This window comes from Myxocyprinus asiaticus, chromosome 30 (assembly GCF_019703515.2).
Source record: "Myxocyprinus asiaticus isolate MX2 ecotype Aquarium Trade chromosome 30, UBuf_Myxa_2, whole genome shotgun sequence".
Lineage (NCBI taxonomy): Eukaryota > Metazoa > Chordata > Actinopteri > Cypriniformes > Catostomidae > Myxocyprinus > Myxocyprinus asiaticus.
The window spans coordinates 25,782,328-25,799,982 of NC_059373.1; the positions used below are offsets into that span (position 1 = coordinate 25,782,328).

The 17,655-nt window shown below is 41.2% G+C and overlaps 1 protein-coding gene across 13 annotated transcripts in view; it reads left to right on the top strand.

Moving 5' to 3' along the window:
• LOC127420801 (microtubule-actin cross-linking factor 1-like) overlaps nt 1-17,655 on the top strand; it is a 223,513-nt gene that overhangs the window by 140,990 nt on the left and 64,868 nt on the right. For 10 of the 13 annotated variants that reach the window (XM_051663338.1, XM_051663342.1, XM_051663345.1 and 7 more), the window contains 18 exons: nt 121-7,611; nt 7,713-7,868; nt 7,963-8,178; nt 8,262-8,429; nt 8,532-8,822; nt 9,609-9,758; nt 9,972-10,205; nt 10,295-10,459; nt 10,666-11,007; nt 11,422-11,613; nt 11,697-11,873; nt 12,014-12,137; nt 12,631-12,830; nt 12,944-13,261; nt 13,374-13,540; nt 14,600-14,756; nt 14,895-15,006; nt 16,046-16,108. In XM_051663338.1, the coding sequence (XP_051519298.1) occupies nt 121-7,611; nt 7,713-7,868; nt 7,963-8,178; nt 8,262-8,429; nt 8,532-8,822; nt 9,609-9,758; nt 9,972-10,205; nt 10,295-10,459; nt 10,666-11,007; nt 11,422-11,613; nt 11,697-11,873; nt 12,014-12,137; nt 12,631-12,830; nt 12,944-13,261; nt 13,374-13,540; nt 14,600-14,756; nt 14,895-15,006; nt 16,046-16,108 (10,723 nt within the window). The remainder of the gene's footprint in view (nt 1-120; nt 7,612-7,712; nt 7,869-7,962; nt 8,179-8,261; nt 8,430-8,531; nt 8,823-9,608; nt 9,759-9,971; nt 10,206-10,294; nt 10,460-10,665; nt 11,008-11,421; nt 11,614-11,696; nt 11,874-12,013; nt 12,138-12,630; nt 12,831-12,943; nt 13,262-13,373; nt 13,541-14,599; nt 14,757-14,894; nt 15,007-16,045; nt 16,109-17,655) is intronic. The other 3 variants (XM_051663340.1, XM_051663349.1, XM_051663348.1) reach the window with 2 other exon arrangements.

The following is a 17,655-nucleotide window of genomic DNA, read 5'->3' on the forward strand; positions in this document are numbered from 1 at the left end:
CTATGGTGGTGGGCATTTTCCTCCTCCCTCTTAGTAATACTGCAAATTAAATTACATGTAAAATCAAATAAGAACCATTCATAAAATTATGATCTTTATGCAAAGTATTTCTTCACACAGGGCCAAGAAATCATTGTTGGAGTAATTGACCTTGGCTCCATGGAAACCTTTTCAGTTTTCCAGGCAGCACAGCGAGGCCTCATAGACCAGGACACCTGTCATGTACTGCTGGAGGCACAGCTCATCATGGGTGGTCTATTCCAGCCAGACTCCCCTGGCATCCTCTCATTAGAGAAGGGTCTTGCTATTGGTTTGATTGATAAACATACCTACCAATCTCTGGTAGAGTTGGAGACTGCCCTTTGTCTTGTCGACAAGGCAAACTTTGCTGAGGGTAAGGTATTACAAGTAGCTGCTGCTATGGAAGAAGGTGTCTTAAAGGAGCTGGTGGGGCTTCGTATACTTGAGCTGCAAATAAGCACTGGTGGCCTCAAGGTTGGTTCCAGTGGAGAAACTGTCATTCTGGATATTGCAAGACAGAGGGGATTGCTATCCGCCACTCTTTGCCATAAGTTGCAAACCAGTCTTAATCGACGAGAGCTTATTGATCCTAATACAGCAGAAAAACTAACTCTTGTAGACTTTCAGCAGCGATGTGTTATCAATCAGGAGACAGGTCTGCGCTTGTTTCCAGTTAAACAGATGCCAGGAGGTACTGTCTGCTTATACTCTGGCAGAAAGGTAGGAATATTCCATGCTGTTCAAGAAGGGCTCATCGACCGACATGTCACAGTTCGACTTCTGGAGGCTCAGTTGTTCGCAGGCGGTATTAGTGACCCTCGCTCAGGACACAGATTGACTGTCAATGAGGCTGTGCGGTATGGCCTGATGGATCAGGACCTAGCCTGCACCCTCATGACACGACAGCTACAAGCTGGGGGAATAATAGATCCAGTCAGTGGAGAGCGTCTGATGTTGGACGAGGCCATACAAAGAGACCTTCTCTCTTCTCGCACAGCCTTGTGTGTGCTGGAATCTCTGCAGTCTTTTAAGGCAATACTGTGGCCAGAATCAGGGAAGCTGCTCCCTGTAAGTGAGGCACTACAGCAAGGCATTTTCAATAGAGAGCTTGCCTTGAAAGTCCTGAGTAAACGTCATTCTGTTGGTGCAGTATACCTGGCTGACATTGGGCAGGTAGTCCCTCTGGATCAAGCTAAGGAGATACTTGAACAACAGGCAGTAGACATCCTGAGACAGACCCAGGTCCCAGATGTCCTTCCCCATTTGACTCAGTCAGGTTCCTCACATATGAATTGCTTGAGTTGCGGATCTGCCTCCTCTTCATCATCCCCTGCCTCACATGCAGATATCCATTATGACTCTTCCATCACAGAGGAAGGCAGGTCAAAAGAGCAGTTTGAAAACCAGCTTCTCACTCACTTGATGATGCATAGCTACATTGATGCTCACACAGGAGAACGTCTAGTCCTGCTAGAACCAGAGTTGGTAGAACTAATATCTGAAAAGTTTCAAACGGCAAACCTTGCCACACCAACCCAACAAGAAAATGGTGACAATATAAGAGTTAGAGCAGACAGCTTAACTTTTAGCAAGTTTGAAGAGGATTTTGAAGACAACATTCTGTTATCAGAAGAGAATGAAGAACTTAAGATAAAAAAAGATGAAATTCTCATGAAGAATAATGATATGGGTGAGACTATAGAAATAGCAGAGAAAGATCTTGTTCCCATGGTGCACACAGACAGAGCCTTAACAGAGCCTTCATATAAAGAGGTTTGGCAAGTAAAGGTTCTGTCATCTGGAGAGTATAAACAACCTAAGGTCATACAAGATGAAATTGCCAGGAAGAATATTGATATGGTAGAGACTACAGAAAAAGCAGAGGCAGATATCACACCCTTGAAAGGTACAGATCAAACCTTTATAGAGCCTTCACATAAAGTGGTTTGTCAAGAGACAAAATTGTCTGCAGGAGAGTATGAAGAACCAAGGATTAAGAAAGATGAAATTGTCAAGAGGAAAACTGAAATGGAAAAGACCATAGAAAGAGAAGTGGAAGATCTTGCATCCTTGAAAGACACAGACAGAGCCTTTGTAGAGCCTTCACCTATAGAGGTTTGTCAAGAGAAAGTTCTGTCCTCAGAAGAGTATGAAGAACCCAACATTAAGAAAGATAAAATTGCCAGCAAAAATATTTCTGTTGGTGAGACTATTGAAAGAGCGGAGGAAGATCTTACAACCTTGACAGACACGGTGCACATCTTTAAAGAGCCTTTACTTAAAGTGGTTTGGCATGAGGAAGGTGTGTCAACAAAAGTGTTTGAAGAACCCAAGATTTTGAAAAATAAAATTGCCAGCAGGAATACTGATATGGGAAAGACCATAGAAAGAGAAAAGGAAGATCTTGAACTCTTGATGGGCACAGACATAGCCGTTATAGAGCCTCCACCGAAAGAGAACTGGCAAGAGAAATTTCTGGCATCAGGAGAGTATGAAGAACCTGAGATTAAAAAATATGGAATGGCCTTCAGGAAAACTGTTGAGGGAGAGGCAGATAGAGAAGAAAAGGATCTTGCACCCTTACCAGATACAAAAAGAGCCTTTATAGAGCCTACTCATAAAGATACTTGGCAAGGAAACAATCTGCCAGCAAGAGAGTATGAACAACCCAAGAGTATTAAATATGAAATTTCCTGCAAAAACACTCATACAAAAGAGGCTATAAAAAGAGCAGAGGATGAAATTGTTCCTAGGACAAGCACAGACAGAGCCTTTATAGAGCCTCTGCATAAAGACATTTGGCAAAAGAAAATTCTGTCAGCAGGAGGGTATGAACAACCCAAGAGTATTGAAAATGAAATTTCCTGCAAGAGCAATGACACAAAAGAGACTGTAGAAAAAGCAGAGGAACATCTTGTACCCTGGACAGGCACAGACAGAGCCTTTATAGAGCCTTCACATGAAGTAATTTGCCAAGAGAAAATTCTGCTGTCAGGAGAGTATAAACAACTCAAGATTAAAACAGATGAAATTGCCAGCAAGAACATTTATATGGGGGAGACTAAAGAACAATCATGGGAAGATATTTCACCCTTGATAGGCACAGAACAAACCTTTATAGAGCCTTCATCTAAAGTGGGTTGGCATGAGAACGTTCTATCATCAGGAGAGAATGAAGAACCCAATATTAAAAATGACAAAATTTCCAGTAAGAATGCTGCTGTGGGGGAATCTATAGAAAGAGCAAAGGAAGATCTTGCACCCTTGACAGGCACAGACCAAACCTTTATGCCTTCACTTACAAGCTTGGCCTTACCAACGACTATGTCGGGGAATGTTATGCTTTTTCAGAATCAGGTTATAGGTTCAACAGTAAATGAACCTAAAACTAAGCAAAGTCTAAAGAGAGAACAAGCAGATAGTAGTAAAAACACTGATATGGGGGAACCTTCAGAAAAAGCAGAGGAAGATCTTGCACCCTCGACTGGCACAGACGAAACGTTTATTAAGCCTTCACATACAAGCTCAGCCCTACTAATGACAAAATTAGTGAATGTTGCATTTTCTAAAAATCAGATTAAAGATTCAACCTTAAATGACCCTACAACTAAGTGTGGTGTAAAGATGGAACAAGCAGAGAGTAGTGGATTATTTATGGATATGGATGAAAGCAGTGCACATTCTTCATTCCAAGACACCTCAAAATTAAGACAGTGTGATCACCTTAATGTCAAGTCAGACCAATCTCAGTTGCTTAAGACTGCAAAACAGTCAGAAGAATTAAAGGAAATGGTTGAACAAGAGGTAAAGAAAAACATCTTTGATCAACATGATAAAGTTATAAATACTGAGAAATTAAACCCATCAGAAATTAAGACTTTGTCAGTGGAACCAAGTGACGATGTGAAGCTGGAGTGTATGGCTTTGGAGCTAAAACATGGTGGTTTCTTAACTGTATATGGGCAGAAAGTTATTTTGGATGAAGCTTTGGCTCAGGGTTTGCTTTCAGGGCATACTGCTATTAAGCTTATGGCAAAAGCTGGTCTTTTTGGTGGTTTCCTGGATGGTAATGCTTGTAAGTCACTAAGTGTTGAGAATGTGATGCAAGAAGGCCTGTTGGATGAGGACTTGATTACCTGTGTGCTTCGTTCAGAAAAGACTTTAGCCGGTGTGATAGATGTTGAGCATGGTCGAATCTGTTCAATAAGGCATGCTACTGAGGCAGGCCTTTTGGACTCAGATACGGCAGCCCGGCTCCTTGAAGCCCAGGTTGTGTCAGGGGGTATAGTTGACCTTCGAACGGACAAGAAGGTATCAGTTACCCTTGCAGCCAACCTTGGGTTGATTGAGGAGTGCAGAAAAGAGGAGCTTCTTGCACTGGAAAAGGTATGCCATGGGAAAGGTTCAGATTCAAATGCAGTGTACACCAAGTTGGCATTACAGTTACAAATGGCTGGAGTGATTGACCCAAAAACCAAAAAAGCTGTGCTATTAGAAGAAGCCATTAAGAAAGGCATAATTGGACAGGAGGTGGCTCAGCAGGTTTTATGTCAGCAGGTTGCAGAAGGTGGCATTGTGCATCATGGCTCTGGTGTTCGCCTCAGTGTTGCTGATGCACTAGAACGAGGTCTTGTGGATCATACAATTGCTCCAAAGTTAGAAGAACTTGAAAAGGCTTTCAAGGGCCAAAAACCGTTTAGTTTAGATCCAGATAATACACTTCTCCATGCATCTACAGGCTCTTTCTATGATGATTCATCGAAAACCAGGCTTACTTTGACTGAGGCTGTTTTCAAATGCCTCCTAGATGACGAAACAAGCCAACGAGCCATGGCTTCACCCAATGTGAGAAGCACTGTGTTGGACCCTCATAATGCTCATATTGTGCCTTACTCTGAGGTGATTAATCAGGCTAAGATTGACATTAAGACAGGACAGAGGTTCCTTGAAGTAAGGCCTTTCAGGGGTGTCCTAAATAAAAAAACTGATGATATAATGAGCTTACCACAGGCAGTTAAAGTAGGCCAAGTGGATCCCATTCCTGCATTGAGAGTATTGCAAAGTCAAGCAGATACAGGGGGTATTATTGACATTTATAGTGGAAAGCGTTTGTCTCTTCCAGAGGCTGTTAAGAAAGGCTTTGTTAATGAAGAGATGGCTAAATGTATTGCTGCAAATCAGGTCTTGAAAGGGGGATTGATTGATCCAGCCAGTGGACACAGAGTCCCAAACATTACTGAGGCAATTGAAGATGGACTCATTTCTAGAGAAATGGCTGCAGAGCTTTATGACAACATAGCGCATGTAGATGAAGATGAAATGGAAAGTTCCAAAGTATCGGTCTCCTCAACAAATGGAATGTCTTTTCCTCTTGTTCCTGAGCTGGTATCAGATCAGGTCAGCCCTAATAAAATGACTCCTGAAATAAATCTAATGAGTAATTCACCACCACATTCTTCAGAGTCTCAAATAAAAAATGCTGATCTCCTGAAAAAAGAGGATCTTGAAAATACCTTAAGTGTTGGGATATTTGAGCAGTGTCCTGATTCAAAAAGCAAGGAACGAGTGTTTGATGTAGACTCATCACATGAAATGATTCAGAACAGCACTGATGCAACATTAGAGGTACTGACTGAATTTGCCTTGAAAGCAGAAAAAAGGCTTCAGCAGGCCATTGAAGAGATAAAGCCCCTTAACAAAGAAATCAAATCACTTCACCCAAGTCAAAGCCCTGACCAAATGCAACAGATTTCTGAGATCAAATGTAAAGTGGTGAGAAATAATAACTCAAATTCCCATGATCATACTGCAGAGACAGAGGTCCAGAGGCAGACAGTGAATGAATCTACAGTCTCTAAGACCATTTTCTCAAACCCAGCTGATGGTTTGTACAAGGAACAAGCCCCATCTACAGAGAAAATAGAAGGGCATAGTTTCAAGGGAGAAGCACATCAGTCAGAGAGCAAAATTGACAACATGGACAGCCAGAAGGCTAAATTGGATGAATCTGCTTCCACACCCACACAGACTGTAAAAGTACCAGGAAAGAAGAAAGGTAGAGGAAAAAATAGTAAGCAAGCTAAAATGGAAAATAAAAATTATGAAAATCTGCAGGCTTCAGTAATCTCTGGTGGATGTCGGACAGCTATAGTTTCACCTATAGTTAATACTGAGATTAGTGAAAAAGATGCCCTTGCCACTGGTCAGGAGCCTATTGTGAAAGATGACAAAGTAGAAAAGGTGAATAAAGTAGAGCTATCAGAGATACCCCAAACAAGCTATGCACCTGTCTCAGGAAGCAATGAGAATGTTCAAGACAAAGCTTTGGAATTTGGGATGGCTAAAACTGCTAATGAAACTGAGACCCCCAAACATGAATCTAATCATCTGCAGTTTAATGTAAACACAGAGCAGAAAGAGAAGACTCAAACACAGCACATCATCATGACTGAAATGGAGAAAACAGAGCAGGATCAAGAAGCTATTGATATCTCTAAGGATCCAGAGCAATTTGAAAAGAAGAAGAAGAAGAATAAACATAAAGTTAAGCAAATGTTTGTTGTTGAAGCAGAAGTTGAAACACATGATGAGACTAAGAAAGAGCAGAAGACAATGATTCATGAGTTCCAGCCTCAAAGTAATCATTCAGTTGACAAAGAAAATGAGAAGCTACGCGAGAAAGTCAACCAGGCAATGGCACAGAAAGAAAGACTTTTGATGAAGGCTAAAGAAAGCATTCTTAGGAAGGTGTTTGAGCGAGGAGTCAGCGATAAACAGGCTGCTGAAGAATTAGAAGCAATGCGGCAAGGCGCTAGTCATGGAGAACTGCAGATGACCATCCATGAGGAATCCATTGTAGAAAAGACAGGCCCAGAATCTCCTCAAAGTAAAAAGCTATATAACAAACTCCACCAGACAGGGCAAGAAATGAAGGCTAAAAAGTTAGTGGCAGAGAAAATTCTACATGGGGCTGATTCTCTTGCATGCTCCACAGATAAAGCACAGCTTCATGAACAGGAAGAAGTTGAGCTTGACAAGCATACAAACAGAAAATTAAGTGGTGATGAAAATCAAACTATTTCATATTCTACAAAGACCTCCGATGACATTGAGGACATAAACCAGGAAAGACTTAATCCAATCCAGAATTTACATGTGCACGTCAAAGAAAGAAGAGCAATAGAACAAAACATTGAGCCATTATATACAGAAGATGAAAAGTTGTTCAACACAACAGCTGAATTGACCTTAGACACTGTTTTGACTGAAAGTCCTGAAGACACTAAATTATTACTGTTGTCAAGTGAGGTATGTACTCCTTTGCAAATTACCAAAACAGCAATGGGGAAAGTAAGCAATGAACTTCATCAAAAAAGAAATGACAAGTCCCCTTTCAATGAAGCCATTGATGAAACATCTGTCAGAGAATCTAACATTGCTGGACTATCCCTAATGGAGGAGATCCCAGTGCCTGTTACCACACAGAAAGAAGAGGTGGAAGAGTGTGCAGAGGGTTTAGTGGAAAAGCAACCTAAAAAAAATCAAATGAAAACTGAACAACAGAACAGGGATACTACAAAGGCTAGAAAGGTAAGGAGTAGTTCTGAACATCTTTCTTCAGGTTCTGAAACTTTAATTTGAATATTATTCATTAAAAATTGTATTTGACTTTTTCTTGAATCTCTTTTCAGTACTCACTGGCCCGCCAAGAGTGCTTAGAACATGACCAACAGATTGTGGCTCTGCTCTCCATGGTGAGACACATTGAGGTCCGTCTTAAACAACAACAACAACAGTCTGCTGGTCGAAGTCTCATCACACTTGATGACATAATCAGACAGACAGAGGTAAAAGCTTTGTATAACAAATATTCGACATCTCACAAATTTAATTGTTTAAGCTAACAAGGTCTGTACTCATTTTAATTTACTCTCTATTCAGATCCTTTTCCTGGAAATTAGTGACCTGGAAACAGAAGTGCACAAGGAGACTGAAGCAGCAATGCAGCTGTTGGAGTCTCACTCTCAGGATGTCCCACCTCAGCTGCTTATGGCTCTTGAGAAGGATGGGCGAAGTTTAGCCAGAGCATACTGTGCAACCAGGGACCTTGGCCAGAGTGCGTTGCAGGGGTTGCAAGCACAACGTGATGCACAAAAAGTAAGAAAAAAAAAAGCATTGCTTCATTCCAAATTAGGGTCTTTACAGTCTGTTAAATATGTGAAATATTAATATTCTTACAGGAAGCTGTAAATAGTAAGATGAAGTCTTTGGAAGAGCAAGTGAACAACCTTCTCAGCTGGCTTAAGAAGATGGAGATACAAATGGAGAAGGAAACAGGGGTAGATGGACAGACAGCAGCAGATAAGAGCATTTCTGCACAGATCACTTATAAACAACAGTTGTGCAAGGTAAAACCTCAAGGTTGATAATATCTTGGTTGCCTAGCTTTTCCATAAATTTACATTTATAGTTACATTCATGGCATTTTTGTATCCTTCTTTTCCTAACAGGAGTTACAGAATGCTCTTGCAGCCCGATCCACTGACGTCAGCACTGTGGTGTTCAAAATCCAGGTGTTTATCTCTGAGCATGCTCAGGACCTACTTCCTGATCAGTGCAGGCATCTTCTTGGACAACTGGAACAGCTTCAGAGGGTGTTTCACCTGGCTGTTGGTCACACTCATGCCAGGGCAGAAGCACTGTCAGCCCAGCAAGAGAGAGAGGATGAACGAATGAGGAAAGAGCAGAAAGAAAAAGAAGAGAAAGAGGAGAAAAAGCGACAAACTGCAAGGGATAGTGAGGTTTGAAAAACCGATGAATAACAGCTTGTGCTGCCATGTTAAACACAGAAGGGATTTTCTTTTTTGCTTCAAATTTGGCACTTCACAATAACCAAATACTGCATTAAATATAAAACAACTGTTAAAGGTTAACCACACTACTGATTCATCCATACATGTTAGCATGAATGCTGCATTTGAAACTGAATATAATCTCCACATGCATTTAAAAATCAGTGCTAGTTCACTAAATTTTATAGTATTATCTGTTGGTCTAATAATGCTTCTCTAGCCACCAGCGTTTTAAACTTGATTTTGCCGAATGCGTATGAGTGTATTGTGTGTACTAATACACATGTGAATTAACCTGTCTGCCTTGCTCTTACAGATTGCCAGAGAAGACAAGTGCTTTGGAAAAAGCTAAAGATTTAAAGCAACCTCTCTGTGTAGCGTGCTTGTTTTTTTCCCTGTCTTTCCTTATAGAAAATATCAAACTAAGATGTTTCATTGTTTGACAAGATATTTTTTCTGTCTTTATTCTGTTTTACTGGCTTGTCGAGATAGTGTTGTATTCGGGTTGCTTTGGGTTGACTTCGGACACATCATGCTCAAACATTGTACATTGTTTACTCTGTGTGAAAACTTGGCAGATTTACAAAGAAGTATTATATGGAGGGGTAAAAAGACAATCATGTGACTAAGAAATCGATGGGTCTTATTTCTGATCATAAATTATCAAATGTAAAGTTTTCTTAATCTCTTATTGTTTTTCGGCTCTTATCCCTTTTTCGCTGTGGTGGGATGTAGGTTGTGCAGCAGCAGAAGGAAGAATGCTCTCAAAAACTGGAGAACCTCACAATGTGGTTGGCTGGTGCTGCCAGCCTCCTAGCCAATCAGAGAGTGGGAGTGGAGTCAAGTGATGTAAATGCATTACAACAGAAGCAAAAAGAGCTTAAGGTGAGACAGTGATTAATTTGATGTCTACCTCTAAAAAGATATTGTCAATTACTGCTGTTAATATTTGTGACTTAATGTGTGATTGCAAATTAAAAAAAAAAAAAAACTGTAAAAATGTCTTACGCAAAACCTTGTCTCTTATTTTTGAATTTATTCAGAAATAAGTTCATTTGTTTCGGTTTGTTTCATTCTGTTGGTACCCTGTAACTATAGGAGGTGGAGAAGGACCTTCAGACCAAAAGTGACTCATTGATGGAGGCTATGCGTTCAGTCAAAGAGTTCCTGGCTGAGCGGGGTGACAGTTTGAGTCCTCAGGAAAGAGCCAAACTGCAGGGGGCTCTTTCACAAATGAAGGAGCAGCACAGCTCACTCACAAACTCAATCCACTCCTCACTGGCTCAAGTGGACACTGCCATCGTCACAACACTTCAGCAGAACACACAGAGGGTAAGGATTTCAGCAATTTTTTCGGTTTATTTTTTGAGCATATTTTATTAATTTGTTTCATTTATTGTCATAATTTGCTTCTGCTCAAGGCAAAAGCAGAGGAGCAGATGCAGGAGACTCAGGGAAAAATAGACACACTGCTCAGAGAATTGTCATCACTCGACGAGTCAAAGAGGAGGTCACTTGGAGAGACCGTCCCTGACTCATCTGTACTGCCAGAGAGTAACCTGAATTTTCACAGTGACATGCTTCAGGTCAGATTCTTGGAGAGATGTTATAATTCTCAAAATTACAAATGTAGCAACTCAATTCTAAAGTTCTTTCAGTTCGATAGTTCTAATCTGAAGTATGTTCTAAAGTAATTTCAGTCAGACCTCAAAGTTTCAATATGTACTGTATTACATCGTTCAGCACTGCTTAGTTCAGCCCTTTGACATATTGTCTTTGTTTATTTTACCAGACTGAGCTGCAGCAGTTACAAGCTCAGCAGGCTCACCTTCAGCAGGTGGCCCAATCCGTCCGTTCCCTTCTGGAGCAACCCGACTCCAGTGTGCCACCAGAAGAGAAGCAGCGCTTGCGGGCCAAGCTGGATCAGCTGCAGAGTCAGCATCAGGAGCGCCTCCAGAGTTGTCAGGATAGACTGAGGCATGCAGATACCCTCAGAGACGAGCTTGCCAAGTTCATGCAGGAGCACAGGAACCTGGGAACATGGCTGGATCAGAGTGAACAAGAGCTGCGCTCACTCGGAGAAGGGGAAACTGATGCAAAGGGCCTAAAAAACAGGATGGAGGAGCACAAAAAGGTATCAAAATGTATTGATGATGGTGTAGAGTTACAAGGAACCCTTTATGTTTTCCCCTTTAGAAAGGTGCACATTTTGGAAATCTGGATTCCTCGCTCTTATGGAATGAGAGTTTAATGCACACGTACTCTAAATTCGCAACACAAAGCTCCCTCCCCGGCCCAACCAAATCATTAATTGAATCTAAGCTGCAAAAGAGGGTCATTCACAATATTCATGATTGTCAAGTCACAACCAAACAAGTCAGACCAAACACGTTCTTGTGTCCCACGTCCATCAAGTGCATGTTTGCATAGAAAAACAATTAAAAAAACAGTGCAGATGGACACAAAAACGTGTTCTGTGTGGACGGCCCATTATAAGGGATAAAATGCTACAGAAATGTAGTATATCTGTATTCCTCTGTATTTAAAGCTTGCAGAGGATGTCATCTGTCACAAAGCAGACCTGCGCTTTGTGACTATCTCTGGTCAGAAGGTTCTGGACTCTGTTCAGGGGGCCCTGGAGAGGGTGGGCAGTTCTGATCCAGTTCTTGAGGATACCAGGCAACTTGTGAGTGACAAGCTACAAGAAGCCACACAACGCTACAATTTATTGCACAGCAAGGTGGGTACACACAAAGCCTACAATGGCATATAACGCACTGAATACGTACTGATATACTCAATCCTGCATGTTCCTTTTTTTAGTCCTCAGAACTTGGCACCCATCTCTCAGGTCTCCTGGAGCGATACCAGCTGTACCAAGAGGAGGCTGGTTCTTTAGAGTCCTGGCTAATCACTCAAGAGCAGAATCAGAGCATATTTAAACCCAGCGGAGAGCAAATAGACACCCAAACACTGCAACGTACTCTTAATACTGTACAGGTCAGATGATTTATTATGGAAGAAAACTCACAAACAATTAAACCAGATGGATAAATGGTGTGCAAATGGCAAAACAGAATGTTGTTTCCTTTACCCTTAATCTTAATAAGCATTTTTTCTCTTTTGCTGTGTCCTCTCAGCTGTTACAGGATGAGCTGGCAGAGCGTTCTGTACAGCTTGAAAAAGTCAAGAGGGCAGGAAAAGAGCTGGTTAGCGCTCAGGAGCCCCCGACTCTCAAAAAATCCGATATTATCAACACAACAGGTAGTTCCCATTAGCAACTAATACTTTCTTACTTAATTTGCGCTACTTGCGGTTATTGTTCCTTAGTTGAATTTATATACATGTATGTGCATATTTATTACATGGTTCTCTGGAATACTTGATTGGTTAATTGCTGCATTCTGCTGTCTAATATTTTTGCATAATGACAACTTAACTGTGAAATTGACCCGAAGCTACCTATTTCCTACATACTGTAGCTCAATTTCAACTCAATTCAACATTTTACTTCTATTTATTTGTTCATTTGGTAAGTAGCCATGTAATAAGTCGGATAATGTACATTCAGCCGGTCATTATCGCAAAAATAAACCCCTTCAGGGTGATACAGTCCAAATTAGCTCAGCTTAATAAGCTTGTGGGGATTTTGCCATAATGACCTGCTGACGATACAAAATGCTGCTGATTATACAGCTACTCAAATGATAAACAAATACATGTTCAACATATATAATATTTCCTATGGTCATTTCAGATGCTCTGGAGAAGTGGTTTGAAACTCTGTCTGATTCGGTGACAGTGAGGGCTGAGCAGCTCCAGACAGCTGTTGCCCAGTCAGTCAGTGTTCAGGAGGGGCTTAAAGCACTGCTGACATGGTTGGATGGCCTACCTTTATCTCCTGGCCCAGTCCAGCCCACTGCCGAAGCAGTTCAGGATGCCCTGACACAAAATCAGGTATTTTGTCAATCTTTAAAGTCATTAGTATTGAACATAATTTTCCTTTTTCCAGTGTTCTAAAAACTTTCTTTGTGTTTTATGTAAGTATGACACTTTCCCCCTCCCCTCAGAAAATACGTCAGGAGCTTCTTTCGAGGCAGGGCAGTGTAGATGCCACCTGTGATTCTGTGTCCAAGCTTCTGAAATCTGCAGATGCATCGACAGCATCTGGCCTGCAGGGGGCACTGCAGGACCTTAGGCAGCGCTATGCTGCAGCCCAGGCCAAGCAGGCTAAAGGAGAGACTGAGTTGCGGGGTCTTTTGCCCAAGTTGGAGAGCTTTGAGTGCCAGAGCACAGACCTCCGCAGCTTTACACAGAGCCGAGAAAGAGCTCTGAGCCCTGTAGGCCAACCAGACTGCAGCATGGAAGACTACAGACAGACCATTGAGGTTAGATATTAAGGTTTATGGTCTCAAATTCACTTACCTTCCAACACTGGCCAATAAACATTGACCCTTTCAAAAGTGTGAGGTCTCATCATTTATTTGTTATTCATTAAAGGAGGTGAGATCAGAGATTACTCAAGAGTCAAGTCAATTAAAATCATTTGTCGAGCTTGGTTCAGATGTAAGCCAATCTGGGATCCTTGCTAATGTGCAAAGCATTCTGGACACAACCAAAGAGGTTTCTGAGGAGTTTGCATGCCTGGAATCCAATGTCAACGAGAGGTGAGTGGAGAGAGTTGTAAAAACATAACCTTCCACTTATAATTTTACAATCTAGACTGTGATTAGACAAAACTGTAACCCAAAATTTAGGACAGGGGACCAAATATAAACCATTGAAAATCCCATATAGGTTGACCACTAATTTAAATATATGTTATCCTCCTGAATAATTAGGCTGTTCCCAGCTATTCTCTGTTGTCGTTTCTTCTTGAAATGTGATGCCCCACCTGCTTTAATTGCTTTGACATTTGACATGACAAAAATTAGACCAATTTCATAAATACACTATGGACTGGACTGGAAAAGTTTTGGGCATAAAGAATTGCATCAGGCTAACCTAATTTGACAGCCCTATGTCCTCCACTATGGAAACCAGTCCACCACATCGCCTCCTTAAGATGCCTCTCTCTCTCCAAGCATTTCAAGTGCCCCAAGAGAGGAATCATAAAACAGTCAGTCATGTGTTCAAATCTGACTCCACTCCACATGTCTCTGGGAATACTTGCGAGTGGGAAGTGGGATTATTGATATGTAAACTTATAGTAAATAGTAGCATGTTAGGACATGACCTTCAACCCCAACTGCTGCTAACAATAGTAGATGCCTGCTGCCCACATAAGAGTCTGGAGTGGAGTCTGGCTCTGCTTAATATCCCAAACAAAGTCCTGATCTATCATCAAGACTTAAAATAGTTGCCTCCTATGTTGCCATATTAATAGAAGGGGATAATTGTTCAAGCATGTCTGGTGGTGTTAGTTTACTGGGGATTTTTCTGCAGTTGTGAAGAACTGGAGAAATAGACAAAAAGTGGCTTTTGATATATTGTTTGTTTTATTTCCATTCAATTGAACATAAACCAATAAACTGAAAGTTGGTGCATTAAATTGCTCCAATGCTATAAAAAAAAAAAAAAAATCTTAAGAGATTTATATGGGGTTAGTGGGCATCATTAATTGCACCATTTTTTTTTTTCTTTTTCTTTTCTTTTTTTTTAATCCCATTAAATTGACAGCCTTAGTTAATTGTTATATATTGACCTTACTATTGTTTTCTACACAGGTTTGATTCCATCCAGAGCTGTGTACATCAGCTGGTGGAGTTTCGTTCGCGCTCTGGCTCCCTCCTCAGGTGGTTGCAGACAGTACAAGAACAGCTGCCAGCCAAAGAGCCCAACCTCAGCACAGAGAGCCTGCAGAGGAGAGCACAACAGCTCAAGGTAAAATTCTCACTATTTACATTGTGTTGACTCCAGATACTGTTTTTAGGGAAGCAAGCTATTTACAGTGTATTGACATCAGTTTCTGTTTTTGGGAAGCAAGCTTTAATTTACACATCTTATGAATTCTCCTTGCAGGATCTTCTTACGGAATGGGAGACCCATGGAAGTCAAATTCAGGAGTTGAACAAGACCAGTTCACAACTGGAGAGCCTGATTATTAACATAACAGCACCAAAGAATAAGACTGGTAAGAACCGTAACCAAGTGGTTGCAGCTGTGGCGCAGAAGGTTACTTATTGCACTTGCTTATGGCATTTACTGTATAACAGCTATTGGCTCACGGGGACCCAGGTTAAATCCTGATCCTGTTACCCCTCTCTCCCCTACTTTCCTGTCAGCCTACTAAAGGCTAAAAATCCCTAAATAAAATAAAATAAAAAATAAAAAACGTAAAGTGAAAGCTCAGGGCCAATGCTCCATGTTTGTTTGTAGCTAATTCTTAGTGTTTCCACTGTGATCATTCCACTTAGAAATTATATTAATGGCCAAAAGTATGTGGACACCCCCTTCTAATTAACATATTTGGCTATTCAAGTTATTCCACTGAAGGCAAATCTTAACGCTACTGCATACAGTGACATTCTTTAGAACTGTGTGCTTCTAATTCTGTGGCAGTAGTTTGGGTAAGGCCATTTTCTTTTTCAGCCTGACAATGTCCGTGTACACTAAGCAAGGTCCATAAAGAAATGTTTTACCAAGTCTGGTGTGGAAGAACATTACTGGGCCTACAAAAAGCCCAGACCTAAACGCCATTGAACACCTTTGGGATGAATTAGAACAAAGACAGCCAGGCCCAATCATCCAATATAAGTGCCTACATTAAGTGATGTTCTTGTGTCTGAATGGGAGCTAATCCCTGCTGCTATGTTTCAACATCTAATGGAAATCCGTCCCAGAAGAGTGGACACTTTTATAGCAGCAAGGAGAGAGATTAGTGCCCACAGTTTTTAAAATTAGAAATTAAATATTCAATAAGCACATGTGGCTGTGGTGTTGGGTGTCCACATACCATTTAGTGTATCTGGTTCCCAATTCTCCACTTTATGGGCTCTACCAACCTCCATACTGCTGATTTGAGCTTATGTTTATGTATATGTATATATGTATCTCTGTGTTCTAAACACTCTGTGTTGAATTTGTCTAGCTGCTTGTGTATTTTTGTACTGCTCAAGCATGCCTGTGAATTACTGTGGCAGTGTCTGAGTGTTTGTGTGTCTTTCTCCCAGGTGCCCCTCAGCTCAATGGTGCTTCCAGCCCCAACAGTGTTAATGGCATTCACACCTGTAAAGGTGAGCTTCCCTTTAGCCAGTGAGCTGTGCAGCATCCACATCTCTAGAAGCTTTTCTCTGTTACCCTACCTGTCCTCTGGTGCAGAAGAAATCCGCTCTATACTGCACAAAATGCAAGTGGTCTGCTGCTTAAGGAGTGTGTCTGCAAAAATTAGTGTAGTCTGTGATTGCTTTCAATACACTGTCAATAAAGTCATCAAATGTGCATGATTACACTTTAGAACCCCACCCTGACCCTCAACAACATCCCTGTGGTCACACATGATTATAGACACACACACACAAAAAAAACATAAAAAATAATTATCACACAGATTTAAAACTAAACTTTTCTCTCCACTGCCCCTCGTCGAGAGCCCTCCAAAAATGCCAAATAGCTGCCCCATTTCCTATCAAATGAATCCCAACTCCCCAGCCTTCTACATGACGCTTCCTCGAAAGCCGCCACCCTCCCCATCTTCGTGCACCATTCTTGAAATGAGGGTGCTCCAGCCAACTTCCATCCCCTTAAAAAAATGTGTGTGCCGATCATAACACTGGTTAGAACCCAGTTTTTTATGTGTTTATCTGCTATATTGATGACCGCCCCATCTCCTAAAATACAGAGTCTGGGGCAAAATGAAATTTGAGTGCCCAATACATCACACATAATACTCTGAACCTTCAACCAAAATTCTTGGATCTTAACACACCACCAAAAAACATGGGTTGTATCTCCATCTTTTGATTGGCATCGCCAGCAGGTGGGTGTGTCTTTAAGGCCAAGCCTGTACAATCTAGAGGGGGTCAAATAGAATCTATGTAAAATCTTGAATTGTATAAGGTGCACCCTTGCATCTCTAGATGCAGACTTGACATTTTTTAGAATCCTAGCTCACACTCCTTCCTCCAATACCAAGTTTAAATCTTTCTCCCATAATCTCTTGATAGAAGTTAAAGCTCCATCCCCCAGACTCTGAATTAGCAGGGAGTAATACACTGATGCCTCATGACCTTTTCCAAAAGTAGTAATCACCACTCCCAGAGTATCTGCCACTTTAAGGGGTTGTATGCTACTCCCAAATATAGTACAGAGCAGGTGGCGCAGCTGTAAATACCTAAAGAACTGAGATCTGGGAATCCTAAAATGTTGAACCAAATTTTCAAAGGATCTCAACACTGCACTCTCATATAGGTCACTGAGGGTATTAACCTAATTTAACAAACTTTTAACTTTTAATGAAAGTGTTAAAACTGCTCTTGAAATCTAAATTAAATATACAAATATGGAACAATGTGATTTTAAGCACTGAAATATGTGCAGATTTTTGAAATGCTTGTAACAGTCATCACTGCCTTCACATTCATGATTCACTGCTGCCCAGCATTTTCGCTTATTATTTACATAAATTTGAGTATTTCTCAAGTTTCTGATGCTCTCACCGTCTGCTTCGCTGTCAATCCCACAATCCCCCATGCGAGTCCGTTGCTCGGCTCCCATTGAAAATTAATTGAAAATGCCCGCTCGACTTCACTCGTTCCTTGCCAGTGGACACATACGGTTAGAC